Here is a 19,588-nt window from a genome sequence, read left to right on the forward strand (position 1 = left end):
AAACCTAATTTAAAAAGATAAGGAAGGAAGCTACATCTTGCTAAAAGGTACCATAGGCAATGAAGTAATATCAATATTAAACATATATATACCAAATGGTATAGCATCCAAATTCTTCAAGGAGACAGAGTCAGATTGGAAAACTGGGAAGCAATAGGGCACAAACTAAGAATAGACCAACGTCTCAAACCATATACCAAGATAAGGTCAAAATTGGTACGTGCTTTAGATATAAAGGGTGATGCCATAAGGAAATTAGAAGAGCAAGGAATATTCTACCCATCAGATCAATGGAGAAGGGAAGAATTCATTACCAAACAAGAGATAGAGAGCATTATGAAATGTAAAATAGATAATTTTGATTATATTAAATTAAAAATCTTTTGCACAAACAAATCCAATATAATCAAGATTAGAAGGAAAGCAGAAAGCTGGGAAACAATCTTTACGGCAAGTATCTCTGATAAAAGCTTTATTTCTTAGATATATAGAGAACTGAATCAAATTTATAAGAATACAAGCCATTCTCCAATTGATAAATGGTCAAAGAATATAAACAGGCAGTTTTCAGATGAAGAAATCAAAGCCATATATAGGCATATAAAGAAGTGCTCTAAATCTCTTTTGTTTAGAGAAATGCAAATTAAAATAACTCCAAGGTACACTTCACATCTATCAGAATGGCTAATATGATGAAAAAAGGAAATGATAAATGTTGGAGTAGATGTGGGAAAATTGTGACACTAATACACTGTTGGTGGAGTTGTGAATTGATCCAACTATTCTGGAGAGCAATTTGGAACAATGCCCAAAGGGCAACCAAACTCTGCATACCCTTTGATCCAACAATACCATTATGAGGTCTGCATCCTGAAGACCTCCATGTGCAAAAATATTTATAGCAGCCTTCTTCATGGTGGCAAAATATTGGAAGTTGAGGAGATGCCCATCTACTGGAGAATGGCTGGACAAGCTGTGGTATTTGAATGTAATGTAATACTATTGTGCTATAAAAAATGATAAACAGGCAGATTTCAGAAAAACCTGGAAAGATTTGTATGAACTGATGCAAAGTGGAATGAGCAGAAACAGGAACCAAGCACAGTATCAGCAACATTGTGTGATTATCAGCTACAAACGACTCAGCTCTTCCCAGCAACACAATGATCCAAGACAATTACAGAGGAAAATGCTGTCCACATCCAGGTAAAGAACTGATGGACACTTCACTTACTTTATTCTTTTTCCTTTTGATCTGTTTTTTTCTCTCACAGCTGTGACTAATATGTAAATATGTTTTACATGATAGCACATGTAGAACCTATGTCAAATTGCCCACCATTTTAGGAAGAGGGGTGGGGAGTGATAGAGGGAAAAAAATTCGGAACTCAGAATCTTGTAAAAATTAATGCCAAAAATTGTCTTGACATAATGGGGGGTGGATTAAATATGTTTTAAAAAAAAACCATATCCAACAAGTGGTCGTCCAGCCTCTGTTTAAAGACTCTGTGTGGGCGGTCCCGCCTCCTACCTCACTCCCATTTGTCCCTCTTCTCATCCTTGGTTTTTCTCGTGCCTGCCTTCTCTGTCACTTATTCCAGTTCCAATGCACAGAAAAGAAATCTGGGAAGCAAAAGAAAATCCTCTTTTAGATGTTTCACATCTATTGCTATTGTGTGGACTTCAAACGTCCCTAGGCCTCCCAAGAGCCAGGAGCAGCTCTCTCTTTGTTGTTTTTAGCTGCTTGCCGACACCAACTCCAAGGACCCACTGCTACTTCTGGGCTAATTGTAAGCTAGCAATGCCCATGACACAGCCCAAAGCCACTTGAGGCTGCTGGGTTCAAGGCTCCTCTCTTTCCTTAAATGCAGATTCTGGAATCGATGATAGGCTCCGTTCCAGCTTTTGCCACTTCAAAATACAAGCATGGCCTTTTCTTTTGACCTCAGGCTAATATGTTGATAGTTGATAGGAAAACTCATCTTCCTGAGTTCAAATCCAGCTTCAGACACTATGGGACCCTGGGCAAATCACTTCACCCTGTTTGCCTCAGTTTCTTCATCTGTCAAATGAGCTGGAAAAGGAAATAGCAGAGATACTCCATTATCTTTGACAAGAAAACCCCAAATGGGGTCATGGGGAATCAGACACAACTGGAAACAACTGAACAACAAAAATTCAGTGGGGACATAGAGGAGCATAGAGAAAGCACACATTGCTGCATTTTAGTGATTTGTGATCATGGAGCTGGCATACAATAGGGGCTTAATACATGTTGATGATTGATTGTAGCAACCCACAACTCTTGAGGGGTTTGGGAAGGAGGACTTTTCTCATCCTGGGGAAGCTGTTGGATCCCCAGATGAAATAAAGAAAATGGATAAATAGAGGTCATAGTGTTGTGGATCTCTACCTGGAAGGGACTGGTCTTCAAGGCTATCCCCCTTTACAGCACCTTGAGCCATGTTTGGGGATACAGGGAAGAGAGAAGGGAGGGAAGGGAGGGAATGGACAGTGATGGGAGTCAAGACAAGGAAGAGGCAGCTGAAGTCCAGTGGAAGCCAAAGCTGGTACTAGCTGACTGCGTCCTAGACTGAAACCTCAATTGACCCTTAATTGCTAAGTCGCCTTGTGGCAGCATGGTGCCAACTTTGGATTCGAAGGACCTGGGTTCAAATCCTGGCATTCTGTGGCGATCTGTGTGACCCTTGGAAGGTCACCTCCCTGGACCTCAGCTCCTTCATCTGTAAAAGGGGGTGGGGGGAGTAAGGATTGGAATAGTTGACCTCTGAGGTCCTTCTTAATTCTAAATCAATGAGCCTATGGTCCACCTTGTGACACTTAGCAAAACACTTTACCTTCGTGGACCTAAATTTTCACATCTATAAAATGAGAAGGCTGGAGTCAGTGCCTTCCAAGATCCCTTCTACCTCTAAATCTGGGAGCTTAATCTATGGGTCGAACCCAGAGCCCGATTGGCTCCTGCTCAGCCCCTCCCATTTGTGGCAAAATCATGCAGAAACAGTAGACATCTAATTATTGAAGAACTGCTTTTAACAGATAAGTCCCACCTCCTTCCTTGACCAGGCATTGAGGAGGTTGGAGCTGAGACCTCAGTATGTCTTTGCTGTGCCAGACACTGAAGAAAACATTTAGCTCCTCTCATAAATCAATGCATTTGCAAACAAACCAAGAGGAAAAAGAAGCCTGCTCCATCCAGGCCTCACCATGAAGCCCAGCAAGCTTCCTTCCTGAAGAGAAGCAGCTGATGGTTCCCAGGCTCGTCCAGAGGATTGGCCCCTGAGACAGAGGCTTCCTTCCTTCTTCCTTTCCTTCCTCTGTTCCACAAATGAATAACGGAGGAAGTACCGGCAGCCCAAATCACAAGGCCCTACCAGGAAGCAAATCCTGAACTGACCAGACGTGCCAGTTGTTATCCCAAGACACAGAACTGAGGAAATTTTCTCACTGAGAAAGAGTCAGAACTTTCTCATTCTTTTGCCAGAAATATTTAGCACAGTGCCTGGTACATAGGTGCCTGACAAATGCTTATTGATTGATTTGCCCGTCTTAATCCTTCCTATTTATCCAGACTAATCTCTCTTTCTCTCTCTCTCTCTCTCTCTCTCTCTCTCTCTCTCTCTCTCTCCCTCTCTCTCTCCCTCTCTCTCTCCTATCTTTCTGTGCATCTCTCCTTGTCTCTGCTTCTGTTTCTCCTTTCCCTCTATCTTCATCTCTCTGTCTCTTTGCCTTTGTTTCTGTCTCTTTGTCTCTGTCTCTCTCTGAGTCAGTCTCTCTCCTCTTTCTTTTCCCCAGATGGAGCCTAGACGTCTGAAAAAGCAGCTGCCCAAAATCATAAAACTGATGAAGCCTGAGGATCGGATCCTGATTGTGGGGACCACCAAGTGCCCCTTCGAGGCTGATATCAAGCCCCTGTGCAAAGTCTACCAGAAGATTATCATGATCCCCAGGCCAGACTATGCCTCCAGATTCGGCAAGTGCCCTCAATCCTTTTTACAAGCCCAGTATCTCATAGCTCCAGCCACTGGTTGTGTTCTTGGGAGCTTGCCTTGCTTTCCTTTCCCATCTTTTGTCAGAAATGATTTAAGCCAAACTCAGGATCCAGAGGAGCCTCCACACCTGAGAATTTTGTTGAAATGATGTGGGGAATATAACTCACCCGCTCATGAAAGTGCGGTAATGTGGCTTTGTTCTGTCATGAATGTGTTTCATGTTGTGTGGATGAGATGAATGTGGATGAGGGTGATCATTTGGGGCTGGCCAGATAACAAGAGCCCTTATGGATGCTAATGTTTCTTTCGACAGGAAGGGAGAACCGAATCTCTCGTTGAACAGACATTCAGCATCTTTTTCATAGATCCTGTTATCTGTTTTCCAGAGCACCAAAATATTCAGGTTGCAAAAAATAATAAAACAGTGTCTTCTCCCACCTCAAACCTGGAGCATCCTCTGGGCTTAGGCTCTTCATTGGCTCTGCCTAACGATATTTGCTTGGTTGGTTGTTTTTAAGAAGTAAAGAGCTGTTTCTTTTCACAGATTTTAAATTAGAAATTCAACTCCAGGCGCATTTATGTCCCAACCACCATGTGAGATGTCCTGTCAGAGCTATGTGCCAACACTGTGCTGGGTGTCCATGATACAGAAACAAAAAGGGAAATACACAGCCCTGTCTCCGATGAGGATAAATTCTCCTGGGCCTATAGAAAATCCCACCCAGTCTGAATCAGCAAGCATTCATGAAATGCCTATTATGTGTCACTCAGTGTACTGGGTGCTAGGAAAACAGAGACCACTCAACAGTCCCGGCTTTCATGGAGCTTACATTCTGCTCTGGTGAGGTAGATAGATGGCTCAGTAGATAGAGTGCTGGGCCTGGAGTCAGGAAGATCTGAGTTTAAATCCTGCCTCAAATATTAACTACCTGTGTGACCCTGGGCAAAGCTACTTAACTGCTGTCTGCCTCAGTTTCCTTATAACAGGTGCTTTGCCAATCTTAAAGCACCATATGAATGCTATTATTATTAGTCAATGAAAAGACATCATGGGAGGGATGCTGGGATCAGAAGGAGGTGGCCCTTGAGTTAAGCCTTGAATGGAGCCAGAGGTTTTCAAAAGGAAAAGGAGAGGAGGAGGAGCACTCCAGGCATAGGGCAGCAAGGATCGGACGGCACACATGGGAACAGCTAAGAGGCTTCCTTGGCTGAAACCAGAGCCTGTGAGGGGGAGTCATGGGCACAGTCTGGCAAAGTCATGAGATTACAAGATCATGGACCTAGGTCTGGAAGGGGCCTCAGAGCCCATTTAGTCCAACTGCTTCATTTTACAGATAAGTAAACTGAGTTCCAGGGAGGCACAGGGAATTGCCTAATGCCTTACAGAAGGTGTCAGAGGTGAGCAGTTTGAGTCAGACTGTGAAGGCTTTAAATGCTGAGCAGAGGAATCAACTTTGTTTGCTGTACCCTCAAGGCAAGGGGAAGCCGCTGGGTTTCTTGATCAAGAGAATAACACAATCAGACTGTGCCTTGGGTGTGTCAGTTTGGCAGAAGTATTTAGGGTGCACTAGAGAAAAGAGGCCCTTGTTCATACTTTGTATATGATAAAATAAATAAAAGCCACAACTTTGTCTGAGAAAGCTTCTGGGTTCAGTGGCTGATATTGACTCCCAGCTCTGATCCCTGGCGCTCCTGTGGCATCACTGCCAGGTCTTTGTTAGCCTCCAATGGAGCGCTGTGCCCGGGGAATCTAGGGAGTGTCTTCATGTGGACAGAGATACATCTACATAGATACATATATATATACATATGTGTGTGTGTATAATATATATATATATATGTACATATATATACATATGGCCTAACCGAGCCACTGCTTTGCTCAAAAGTCATCAATGGCTCCCTGTTGTTTAGACTCTTGTGCGTGATCTCCAAAGCCCTCCACGACCCAGCATGCTAACCATATATTCCCAGACTTGTCTCATCCACTCCCCTCTGATTACTTTTCATTCCAGCCAAGCCAGAGATCCCTCTGGTCCTGGACTATCACATCCCAACCCCTTCATGTCTTTGCTCGGGTCATTTACTTTTTTGAGAATTCCCTCTCCCTACCTACCAAATGCCTGCCCATCTTTTAAAGCCTATAAAAAGAGTAGCAGCTCTAGGAGTTCTCAGCCCAGAGGCAGTAAGGGCCTTGGACTACTCATCAGAAAGAGATTATGGGACCTTTCACTGGCACTAGATAGAATTGGTGCTAATTGGCAACTCTATCGCCTATAAGAAGTTCTGAGTTGAAGCCCCAGGAAAGAGATGAGTGCTTGTGATTGGTCACCATTCCAGGGCCAAGAGAAACACTAGTATTTGCGGCTACAGGGGATCCGGTATCTTTCTTGGATAAAGACCAGAGGATAGACCAGGAGAGCAGTGACCACGCTTCTCCCAGAATAACACCACCTTGAAAGCACCAAAAGTTTGCAGACCCCCAGAACCAGCTCTGAAAACAGCTGCACAAAAAAGCCTGAAGCTTGGTATGGTGCCTCCCTACCCCCAGGTAAAAAGAGCCCAACTTTAATATAAAGCTCAAAGTGAAGAAATAGACTTGGAAAATGAGCAAACAATAAAAAAAAGAGAACTTGACCATAAAAAGTTACTACTGTGGCAGGGAAGTCCTAGACATAAACTTAGGAAATGACAAACTGTGAAAACAGCTACAAGCAAAGCCCCAAATATAAATACTAACTTTGCCCAAGGCCAGCAATAATTCCTGGAAGCATTAAGAAGAGAGGTAAAAGGTAGAGGCAAAATTGGGAAAAGAAATGAGAGTGATGCAAGAAAGCAGCTTGGTAAGAGGCGCAAAAAAATACTGAGGATAATCACCATAAAAAATTAAATTGGCTTAATGATAAAAGAAGCACAAAAATTCACTGAAGAAAATTCAAAATCTTAAAAAGTAGAATTAGCCAAATGGAAAAAGAGACACAAAAGCTCACTGAAGAAAAAGATTCCTTAAAATTAGAATTGGGCCAGGGGAAGCTAATGACTCCCTGACACTTCAAGAAACAATAAAACAAAGTCAAAAGAATGAAAAAATAGGAGGAAATGTGAAATATCTCACTGAAAAACAACTGACTTGAAAAATATGTTGAAAAGAGATAATTTAAGAATTATTGGACTACTGAAAGCCATGATTTTTTTTAAAAAGCCTAGATATCACATTTCAAGAAATTATCAAAGAAAACTGACCTAATAGCTTAGATCCAGAGGGTCAAATACAAATTGAAATAATTCACTGTTCTCATTCTAAAAGACGCCAAAATGAAAATTCCCAGGAATATTACAGCCAAACCCCAGAGTTCCAAGATCAAGAAGAAAATATTGCAAGCAGCCAGAAAGAAAGAATTCAAATATTGTGGAGCCAGCATCAGGATCACACAAGATTTAGAAGCTTCTATATTAAAGGAGTGGAGGTCTTGGATTATTATCTTCCAGAGGGCAGAAGAGCTAGGATTCCAATCAAGAATAACCCACCCAGCAAATAGCATAATCCTACAGGGGAAAATGGATATTTGATAAAATAGAGGACTTTGAAGCATTTCTGATGAAAAGACCAGAGCTAAATAGAAATTTTGACATTCAGACCAAAGACTTTAGAGAAGCATGAAAAGGTAAACATGAAAGAGTAATCATGAGGGACTCAATGGAGTTAAACTGTTTACATTCCTATATGAGAAGATGATACATGTAACTCTGAAGAACTGTATCATTATTAAGGCAGTTAAAAGGAGTCTGCATAGAGAGAGGGCATGGGTGTGAGATAATTATGTTGAGATAAGCACCGAAAAAAAAAAAAAGAACAAGGGGTGAGAAAGAAGGTGCATCGGCAGAAGGGGAAAGGGAGAGACTATGGGGCAAATTTTATAATTTAAAGGAGAAATACAAGGAAGGGCTTTATAGTGGAGGAGGAAATGGGTAGGGGTGGCAGGCAATACTTAAACTTTACTCTCATCAGAATTGGTCCGAAGAAGGAAGGATATATACACGTACTCAGTTGGGTAGAGAAATCTATCTTACCCAACAGGAAGATAGCAAGAGAAGAGGTGAAGCAAAATGAGGGGAGGAGTGATAAAGGGGAGAGCACATTGGAGGAGACAGTGGTTGGAAGCAAAACAGACCTTTAAGGAGGGACAGGAATAAAAAAGAGAGAAAAAGGAGGATAAACAGAGGGAAATGAGGTAGAGCAGTTAGTGATCATAACTGTGAATGTGAATGGAATGAGCTAAGCCATAGAATGGAACTGGATAGCAGAGTGGATTGGAAACCAGAATCCAACAATATGTTGTGTACAAGAGACACACTTGGGTCAGAAGAACCTACGTAGAATGTGAAGGGCTGGAGAAGAGTCTATTACGCTTCAGCTAAAGTGAGGAAAGCAGGAGTGGCAATTGTGATCTCAGACAAAGCAAAAGCCAAATTAGACCTAATTGAAAGAGATAATCAGGGAAACTACATTTTACAAAAATGTACCATAGAAAATGAAATAATATCCAAAAAATTACAGCAAATTTTGCTGACAAAGGCCTCGTTTCCCCGATATATATGGCACTGAATCAAACTGATAAACATAAGAGCCATGCCCCAAATGCTAAATGGTCAAAGGATATGAACAGACAGTTTTCAGAAAAGAAATCAAAGCTATCTATAGTCATATAAAGAAATGCTCTAAATCATTTATTAGAGAAAGACAAATTAAAACAACTCTGAGGTACCCACTCACACCTATCAAAAATAGCACAGGCTGGAGGGGATGAGGAAAAATAGGTACATCAGTGTACTGTTATTGGAGCAGTGAACGGGTCCAACAATTCCAGAGAACAGTCTGGAACTATGCCCAGAGAACTATAAATCTGAACCAGCAATACCACTACTGGGTCTGTCTCCCAATTAGATTAAAGAAAAAAGGAAAGGATCTATATGTACAAAAATATTTACAGTGGCTCTTTGTGGTGGCAAAGAATTGGAAATTGAGGGGATGCCCGTCAGTTGGGAACTGACTGAATATGTTGTGGCATGTGATTGTGATGAAATACCATTGGGTTGTAAGAAATGATGAGGGGCATGGCTTCAGAAAAAAAATGGGGAGCCCTATATGAACTGATGCAAAATAAAGTGAGAAGAACCAGGAGATGGTTGTACACATTAATAGCAGTGTTGTAATGATGATTAACCATAAAAGACTTGGCTACTCTGTTCAATACGGTGATCCAAAACAATTTCAAAGGAATCATGATGAAAAAAAAATGCTATCCCTCTCCAGAAAGAGAGTGGATGAATTCTGAGTGGAAATTGAAGTGTATTTTTTTTGTTTTCTTTGGTTTTTTTTTTAATTTTTTGTAATATGCTCAATATGCAAATATGTTTTGCATGATTTCATGTCTATAATTAATATCATTGTTTGCCTTCTCAGTGAGTGGGGGAGGGATGGGAGGAAGGGATGGAATCTGGAACTCAAAAATTTAAGTGAAGAAAATGTTAAAAATAAAGAAATAATATAAAAAAGTTAGGAGGAAAAAAGTATTATTGTCTCACTAAGGATTTAAATATGAGGACCACAATTACTTCACTATATGCTTCTGGTAAAAAAAAAATTCCTAGAGGCTTTTCAGCAAATACAAGTTTTAAGAAAATAATCGTTCAAGTGAATATTTTTATTAAATCAAGTCATTTGCAATTTTGAAAAGAAATAAAGTTCATTACAAACAGCATCCTCCCACAAGTTGCCATCTAGTAGCATCTGACTGCACATGAGAATTTGCACCTAGCATTTTGCATTCCAGCTGTGTGTGCTGGTACCTTACCCTCTGCTAGACTGTAAGCCCCATGAAAGCAGGGGCATTTTCTCTTTTTTCCCTATATTTTACATTTCCCCAGTGCCTGCCATACAGCTCTATACAAAACAGGCACTTGGGAAATGTTGGGCATTGTAGATTGGGTAATTCTCATCTTTATGCTTATTTTTCCTATTTCATCTCCAATTGAGAGTTTGTTAGAGAAGGATTAGTCAGGTGGGCCTGTGGTTAGTTTCAAGTCAAAGTTTTTAACTCTTCTAACAAAAATTAGACTTTAAAAACGTTTTAATAACCTTTTCCTCAGGGAACATCAAAGTGTTTCACAAATGTTGAGCCTGATTTCCCGAGAACCTAAACACATCTCTAGTTATAAATCAGGTCCCTTTGCAAACTGCATTTAAGTCTTTTATACCACCAGGACACCATTCAATGAGTTATGGAGAATAAGGCCCACTCTCGCTTTAGCTCCCATTAAGAGTAGGCATGTTGGGGCAAAGATGGTGCGTGAATGGAGTTTTTGTCATTGAAATGGTATTTTAAGTGCAGCAAGGGGACTCGGGGGTTTATTCAAGGAGCCCGGCAGTCAATCCTTTTGTAAAACCAAGAGTTCTTGGGCAATGAAAATAAGCAGCCTCTAATTTTTCTGGCTTGGTCCACTCTGAAGTTTGTAACTCAGGTCCTGTGCAATTTTGTCATCTGTATTCATTGTAGCCCTGGATTCAAGGCTGCCCAGCCTCCAACTAGACACGCTCCCGGGGGCTTAGGGCTTGCAAGGGAGGGGACAGAGGGGGGAGTGAAATGTCCATGTCCAGGAGGAGAGGTGGCATAGCCCACAGGAAAAGAGGATGGATCTGACAGGTTCAAAGCCTGGCTCAGGGTGACCTTGGTCAAGTCACTTTCCCTCCTCTGTAAAATGGGAGTTTGGACTGGATGCCCTCCAAGGTGCCTTCCAGCTCTAGCCATAGGATGCCATTAAGAGTCACTAAGCCTAGCAGTACTTGACATGTAGACCGAAACTCCCCATCGAATGACCTAATTGGTCCACACATCGCACTTCATTGGTCAGGACCGTGCTGGGAGGAAGCCCCCTTACCAATGGAGAAGGGTAACTGACCCATAGTTAGAGTCTTGGAGAGTTACTGGGGAGACTCCCAGAGCCGAGTGACCCAGCCAGGATGGGTCAGAGGCAGGACTGGAACCCAGGTCTTGTGGACTCCAAGGCTGGCTCTTTAGCCATGCAATTATAAGGTGAAAATGAAAATTTGTTCAGAGAAAAGTCTAGGCAGACAACTCCCATTATCCAAAATGGTTGGTAAATGAGATGTTCTGCTTAGTGGAATAGTCTGTTGTAACAGCAATGCTACTTGCCACTACTGTGGCTGTGTAAGACCAATAACACCAACACACAGGAGGGCTGTTAGCACAGGTTCTTTGATCTGCTTTTCTAAGGAAAGCAACTTTAAAGGGTTTACAATCTCACTTTAATTAAAGATACATATATCATTCACTTAGTTCAGGGGGAAAAGTCAGCACCCTGAACTTCAGAGAGAACACAAACAGAAATTATAAACAGAGAAAATAATACAAATCAACAGACAGGCTTCTATCTGACTGTAGCAATTCATACATAGTTATCAGAGAGAGAAGCACCAACATCCGGGTTTTCAAAGGCAGGGGGCTCCTTAATGGCTACCCAGAATCTTGTCTGGTGAAATTACAAGAACACTCTTCCAATGAGTGAGCCCCAAAGCAAAATGCCAACCTCCGAGTATATTATACTTTTCTTCAGGATCAGAGGGCATCACAACCATGTGACTCAAACCCATGTGACTCAAGGTTTCTTGTGACTTAAACAGGTCATCAGCAACTCTTGATTCAATCAAAGACTCTTGATTGAAACAAAGGCAAGACTCAATCAAAGGCACTCAATGGCCCCAGTGCTGAGAAGCATTCCAAAAGAAAAAACACCAAAAAACACCAAAAAAAACCCTGCTCGCCATTACATCCATGTAACCAAAAGTTAAACATAGAGACCACAAGAGGCGACTCGTGTTAGTGAAAGACACAATGGCAATAGGAGACCGAGTGGAGTCAGTGAGTCAGAGAGACCTGGTTCCGAGAAAAGCGAGCTGGATTTGCAGTGAGAGGATTCAGGTTCAAGTCCTAGTTGGGCTATTTGCTAGCAATATGACCTTGGACAAATCATGGGAAATGTTCACATTAGATCTGGAAGGGACTTCCAAGGAAATCCAGTACAATTTTACAGCTGAGGAAACTGAGGCTGGGAGATGTTCAGTGATGTGCCCAGTAAATGTCAGTAGCAAGATCTGAACCCAGGTCTTCCTAGCTCCTAGTCCTATAGTCTATCCACCATGATTTGGACCTTGTATTGTACATTCATAAAACGAAGATGATCGTCTCCTTCCTGCTTGCTTCATAGGGCCGTTATGAGACCTGAATGGCATAGTGTCTATAATGCCTACTGAAAATAGTATAAGAAAATAGTAGTCCCTGCAGAAGGAGGTATTGGGGATCGTTATTTGTTGGGCCACCAGCTGGTTGGGAGCTGGCTCTGTCAGGGCAGCCTTGTTCCACCTTCTTCACACTGAGATGATGCTTTTGAGAGAAGGCTGGAGTGGCAACTCATCCAGTCTTCCATGTTCTCTCTCTCTTTTGTTTTTTGGACAAACCAGTATTGTGGAAGCAAGTGATTCAACAGGCTGGAGGAAAGATCACCAACTCACTGAACATCAGCTGTCTCTCCAAGGTCACCGATGGATTCACCCAAGGACAAATAGTGCAGGTCATAAAAAACATCCTCACCGATCGGCGAGTCCGGCAGCAGAAGCAAAAGGCTCTGACAGCCGTGGAGTTCATCACGAGCCTGGCTCGGATGGACCCCGTGTACAAAGAGGAGGAAGAGAGCTTTAAGGTAAGCTAAGCACAGCCGGTCTGGGGCTTGACCACAGAAGGTGCCCCATGCTGACCTCACCCTCCACTGCTTGATCTAGAGAGCCCTTGGTCTGGATAGCCAGGGTGGGGACAGAGAAAGAGAACACTGTATAGGAACTGAGAGAACCTGGGCTCCAGACCCCCTTCTGCCCCCAATAAGCGAGTCCCTTAATTTCTCGGGCCTTCCCTTTCTTCATCTGTAAGAGGTAAGGATTGACCACAATGGCCTTCCAGCTCAAAATCTGTGATTATCTAATATTCAGGTCCCTTTGACCCCACCAGGCAAAGACACACTGACACTCGCTTGCCTCTACCCTCAACCCAACACCCCCCACACACACATACACACAAAAACAACTCAGAAGAAATAGAGGGAAAATATTCCCAAATTTAGAGGAAACAATTGCTAAAAGCCCCTTTATTTTGCAAAACTCTTTATGGATATTTCATTTGATCCTCACAACAGCCCTGGGAGGTAAATGCTGCTGGATTACAGATGAGGAAACTGAGGCTGAGTGAAGTTATGTGATTTGCCCAGAGTCACACCACTGGGCTGCCCGAGGCAGGATGAGTCCTCGGGTCCTCCTGACGCCAAAGCCAGCCTTCTGTCCCCGGTGCTAGGCTGCCTGAAACGCGGGGCCAGCTCAGAGGAAACCTGTAACCCAGGCGCTGGGGTTTCTTTTAAGGTGTAGTGTCATCTTTGGGCGCGGCAGCCAGGGGGCGCAGGGCGTAAGGCTTCAGCCTCGGAGTCGGCAGGACCTGAGTTCAAATACGAGCTCGGACACTTAGCGGCCGTGTCCCCCTGGTCGAGCTACTTAACCCTGATTGACTCAAAAGAAAATAAATTAAAGCACATTGTCTTCGGAAGTAAGCCACGGAGATCACCGAGCTGTCATTACAGAAATGTTCCTGTGAAACGCATCCCTTTCCGAGCATCCTTCATCCCCGGCGCTTCCGAGGAAGGGGAAAGGTCGTCTTCCTGGGTCACCTCCGGCCGGAATTCCGCGCAGCGTCAAGGGGGAGGGTCCCTAGGGGCGTGGAGGGGGGGGCACCTCTTTAAACCTGGCGATCGCAGCTGCCAACGTCTGCCCCCCCGCCCCCCCGCTGTCACCTTCTCTGGACGAGGCAGTTGCCTTTTTAATTCTCGCTTATGATATTGAAAAGAAACCCTCTCTCCCTCGCCCATTGGCACTTCTTAGATGGCTTTAAAGAGATTATAACTGAGGGCGCGAACCAGAGGGTCCTAGAGGGACGGGAATGGGCCTGACAGAGAGCCCGGAGGGCGCCAAAGACGAGCTCACGGGGCGCTTACAGCAGCCCTGGGAGGTGAGAGCCAGCATGATTCTCGAGGAGACCGAAGCGAGCAGAGGTTAAGTGACTTGCCCAGGGTCACACAGCTGCCAAGTGTCTGAGGCCAGTTTTCTTGACTCCGGGCCTGGCACTCTAACCATCGGGGCCTCCCAGCTGCCCCTCACAGTCCGTCTAGCCAGAGTCAGAGTCAGAAAATGAGACCAGAGAAGCAATTCCAAATTGTCCAAAGTCACAAAGGTCGAGAAAGGTCAAAGGTCCTAGATCTAGAGCTGGAAGGGAATTCAGAGGACATTTAATCCAAGCCCCGCCCCCTGCCCTTATTTTTTAACAAACAGGACAACTAAGGCTTAAAGTTTGAATGACTTGCCCAAAGTTTAGCAGGTGTTAGGAGCAAAGCTTTTGAACCCAAAGGATTTGAACCCAAATCCTCTTATTTGATCAAAACTCACTCCACTCCTCCAGGGTGCCTGATTCCTCAGAAGAGGCAGCCTTGTCCATTTCCAACATGGAATTGTCATGCTGCACATGGGGAATTACAGATCTCCTTGTCGATTTCCAACATGGAATTGTCATGCTGCACATGGGGAATTACAGATCTCCTTGTCGATTTCCAACATGGAATTGTCATGCTGCACATGGGGAATTACAGATCTCCTTGTCGAATTCCAACATGGAATTGTCATGCTTCACATGGGGAATTACAGGTCTCCTTGTCCATTTCCAACACGAAATGGTCATGCTGCACATGGGGAATCCCATATTTCTTATCCTAGCCCGAATACCTTCACTCACCCTCAGTAGGCTTGACCACTAGGATGCACTAAGGCGAGCTCCTGACCCGCATTGTCTGCATCTTCCCCCAAGAAATGAACAATTCAGAGTTCGCCAGACTGTGTGAGCGACCACAAGGATTTATTTATCCATCACCATGCTCTGGGTTCAGGGGTGTTAGAAGTAATATGGTCTATTGGGAAGAGCCCTGGTGCTTCCTGGTCCTGACTGTGACATTAAACAGCTGTGTGGCCTTGGCCAGGTCATGTCACCTCTCCATGCCTCGCTTTCCTTATCTGAAAAACAAGAGAACAAGATTAAATGATCTGTAAGTTCTCTCCCAGTCCTGCAAGTCTATGATCCTATGAGCTATGGCATCCCCCCCACCCCCACTTCCTATTCTTCAGTTTCTCTCGATCCTGAAAAGCCCTAAACAGATATGAAGTCTCTCTTTGGGACTGCTCACAAAAATAAAAACAGCAAACACGAAAACAAAAAAAAATCCTCTGTTAATGTTCATTAAACTCTGATTCCGAATGTGCAGGTCAGTGGCGTGTTAGTACCTGAAAGCGTACTGTGCCTCAGTTAGCCCCTGTTGGTGGCCTCTTGTCTCTTCTTTGCTGCAGCCTGGCACCTCCCTAATCTTGTCAGTTTTTTCCCCAAATTAAGCACCAAATCTTTTTCTTGATCAATGCATTGAATAATTGAATCATTTAATAAACCCACAATTCATTCCCTAGTGTGATACTTGGCACTCAGACTAATTACTAAATACACTGAATTATGACTGCCACCTGCTGGCCCCATCGCCCAGTTTGTCACCGTCCTGAACCATTGGAGGCTCAGGATCGAAGATTCTCTGGTAGCAAAGCGAGATTTGGAATTCCTCTCAAAGAAAGCTGACAGTTTCCATGTGCCAAAACAAAGCTCATCTCTTCATGGCCAAGCTGGGTAACGGTCAGACACATCCCGAGTGCAGAAGAGAAATCTAGGTGATGCACAGCAAGTCATTCCAGGGATCAGGCTTCAAGGGCTGTTCACATTTAGGGTCAAGCTCGCAGAAGCTCTGAGTTGAGGGGGGGCCAAGCGGTCCAACACCTACCCAACAGAGACTCCCATGTCCCTGGCAAGTCATCTTTCAGCCTTCACTTTGAAGAGCTCTATTAGGGAGAAGCAGCTAGGGGACGCCATAGTGCACAGAGCGCTGGGCTTGGAGTCAGATCTGGCCTCAGACCCTTAGTAGCTGTGTGACCCTGGGCAACTCACTTTACCCTGTTTGCCTCATCTGTAAAATGAGCTGGAGAAGGGAACGGCCAACCCCTCCAGTGTCTTTGCCAGGAAAATTCCAGATGGGGTCGTGAAGTCAGACCCAACTGAAATGACTGAACAGCAACTGCATTAGACAGGAGGAGCTCCCTGCCTCCAGAAGCAGCCCATCGCCCTTCTATGGAGCTAGGAAGGTAGTGAGGTGGAGTGAGTAGAGAGCCAGGCTGACCACGTGACTCTAAGCAAGCTTCCTAAGACTAGAGACTGCAGTGGGAAAAAATCCTGGCTCTAGAGTCAGAGGTCCTCACTTCAAATGCTTCCTCGGACACTCCTTGTCTGACCTCGGTGTGACTTGGTATGACCTGGTCTAACCTTTGTATGATCTCAGTGTGACCTGGTATGACCTTGCTATGATCTGCCATGGAATTTGGGATGACCTTGGTATGGCCTTGTATGACCTTGGCATGACTTGGTATGACCTGGTCTAACCTTTGTATGATCTTGGTGTGACCTGGCATGATCTTGATGTGACCTAGCATGACCTTGGTATGACTTTGTCTCCTTGATTGAAGTGACAGGGTCAGAATAGAGGGTCTCTGAGGTCCCTGCCACCTCCAAGTCAGTGAGATCCAGGTCTAAGATTCCCCCCCCCTCAGTTTTTAATGGCAAGGAACAAACATTTATTAAGCATCTGCCCTGGGCCAGGTACTATATTAAGTGCTGGAGATACAAATACAGGCAAAAATAGAGACAGAGCCTGCCCCCAAGTAGCTTACATTCTAAGAGTAGAAGAAAACATTTAAAGGAGCTGAAAGAGGAAGGAAGATATTCCTGTGAGGGCTTGGTTTAGAATCAGAGTACAACTTTGAGGGGAATGAAGCCTGACCAGCCTGGGCCTGTCCCCAAAATGGAGGCTTCTGGAGGAACTCCCCAGTGTGAGAACAAGACCATCATGGCCAAAGGAAATTCCAGGGAGAGTCACAATGGTGAAGCCCAGGGAACCCTGGCCAGCCTGGGCTAACATCTGCCCTTGCTTGCTGCAGTCCGAGTCTCCATGGGCTGACCATGCCATTGCTCTCCTCACCTCCCTACTGGACCTCCCACCAGCTTGTTGACTTCCATCTTGCTTGTCTGGAGTCCAGATACCCATTGCCTTTGTTTCCTTCAGTCTTCATGGTTTTGGATGTTCCTTGTGAGCTAGAATTTAACATTTTTCATCAGACAGATTAAAGCTGTAGTCAAGGCAGTAGGACCTGAGTGATGGCCTGAGGAGGCAGACTTGGAGCCAGGAAGTCCTGAGTTCAAGCCCTTCCTCTGACACTACTGACTGTAGTCCTGAACAAGTCACATTGCTTCTCAAGGCTCCAGACAACTCTCTAAGGTTCTAAGTTACAGAGAAGGGGGCAACCTGCATTGGTAGAAGAATTTCCTCACCAGTGAAATCACAGGTCCATTACCTTCATCCCCCACCCCCATTTTTATCAGTTTTTGGTTTGGGGATTTTTTTGGGGGGGTGGGTTTTTTGCACAAAGTTTTCCTCTTGTTAAGGGAACTGATGAACCCAAGGATCCTGTGTTTCATAATTGTGTTTATTCTATAGCAGGATGCAGTAGTGACTGGGGGACAGGGTGGAAGTGGCAGGAACAGTAGATTGGGCCAATAGATCCCATCTCTCCATCCAGGAATGGGATGTGCTGGAGAGCCAAAGGAGAAGGGGAGTACCTAGGCTGTGCTTATCTTCAAGTCCTGTTGTTCCAACCCTCCCAAAGTGAGATGATGACCATCCCCATCCCGTACCCCCAACCCTGGCTCCTAGGCCTTCTGATTTAGCCTTGGGTCCCAGGGATACCTGTTGCCCTTGACAACAGAAAGCAGCTCATGCTGCCAAGCCCAGAACAATGTTAGAAGGATGCCTCACCACATCAAGGGACCATGGCTTTAATCAATGCAGGGGCTCCAAGCACCAATGAGACCACAGCTCCTCTATCTTAGCATCTGCCTCTAAGAATTGCCCAATTCATCACCCTCAATCCAACCTAGTGATGAGCCAGGCTTAGCTAGACTGGTCCCTAGACGACCAACATCTGGGGTCAGGGGCGTGCAGTCCATGGTTAGGTCCATCCTCAAAGCCTCCCGGTCTTGGTAGTAGGACCTGGTAGAGCTTCTTCTTCATTGCCATGGCTTCGGGGAAGTCGTTACTTTTGATGCATCATCAGAAGATGACTTTAGTGGCAGGAATGATGATGATGATGGTGATGATGATGGTGGTGGTGATGGTGATCATGATGATGGTGACAATGATTATGATGATGGTGATGGTAATGATGATGGTGAGATGATGATGGTGACAATGATGATGATGATGGTGATGGTGATGAGATGATGATGATGGTGATGGTGATGATGGTAATGATGACAATGATAGCAGCTAATGTCATTCAATAAGCATTTATTAAGTACCTATTATGTGTAAGGCACTGTGCTAAGTGCTCAAGATTCAAAGAAAAACAAAAGACTAAGAGACTCCCAATCTAATGGGTTTCTCTAACACTGTAATAATAACACTAACCAGCATTCTGTCGCTTTCTTGTAGTCTTGGGCAAATACTTTCACCTCCCTAAGCCTCAGTTTCCTGTTCTGTAAAATGAGGGCATTGGACTCTGAGACCATGGGGGTCATTTCCAAGTCTAGACATAGAGCCCTATGATCTATGTGGTGGGTCAAGCAAGGCAAGTACTAATATTATCCCCAGTTTACAGAGGAGAAAACTGAGGCCCGGAAAGGTCATTCAGCTGGCAAGCATCCTAAGCGGGATACTCTCCCTACATTGCCCGAGAATGTTCCCACTGCACCAACCATTGACCCAGAGAGTTCAGATCTTGGATGGTGACCTCGCAGATTGTAACTATCCTTATGCTTCCTTTGTATTCCCAGCACTTAGCACAGGACCCAGTACACAGTAAGTGTCTGATAAATGCTTTATCTATATCTATGGGGAAACAACAACATATCTGGGGAGGGACGTGGGGAGTGGGATTGGGAAAGCCCACCTTTGGGGTCATGCTCTGCTGCATATAGACTGCACCAAGGAACCATCATCATTGGAGCTAACAAAGTTTTTAACAGAAATCTGGTGCATGGAGAACTTTAGTAACGACTCTTGATTCCCCAGCTCCCTCCCCCAGACTCCCTAGGCTCGGTGGCTAGTTTCAAGTCAAATTAAACCTTCCAGACCAGCGCTGGCAGGGCAGTGATGATGGCAACCAAGAAAGCTTCTGGCTTTTTAGGCCTGCTATCCAGTGACCATTACCCCCTTTCAACAGACATTCATCACTCAGAATTTTTACAGCAAACTTTTGCGATTTAGCCAAGATTGGACCCACCATTGATTATAAGGACAATCCCCTCTCTCCTCTAATTTTTGAATGA

General features: G+C 44.4%; 1 protein-coding gene across 1 annotated transcript in view; it reads left to right on the plus strand.

The window, feature by feature from the left end:
* Positions 1–19,588, plus strand: part of IQCA1 (IQ motif containing with AAA domain 1) — a 241,362-nt gene that overhangs the window by 220,944 nt on the left and 830 nt on the right. The window contains exons 18-19 of the mRNA XM_036766788.1: positions 3,817–3,994; positions 12,553–12,791. Of these exons, the coding sequence (XP_036622683.1) occupies positions 3,817–3,994; positions 12,553–12,791 (417 nt within the window). The remainder of the gene's footprint in view (positions 1–3,816; positions 3,995–12,552; positions 12,792–19,588) is intronic.

Source organism: Trichosurus vulpecula, chromosome 7 (genome assembly GCF_011100635.1).
Source record: "Trichosurus vulpecula isolate mTriVul1 chromosome 7, mTriVul1.pri, whole genome shotgun sequence".
Lineage (NCBI taxonomy): Eukaryota > Metazoa > Chordata > Mammalia > Diprotodontia > Phalangeridae > Trichosurus > Trichosurus vulpecula.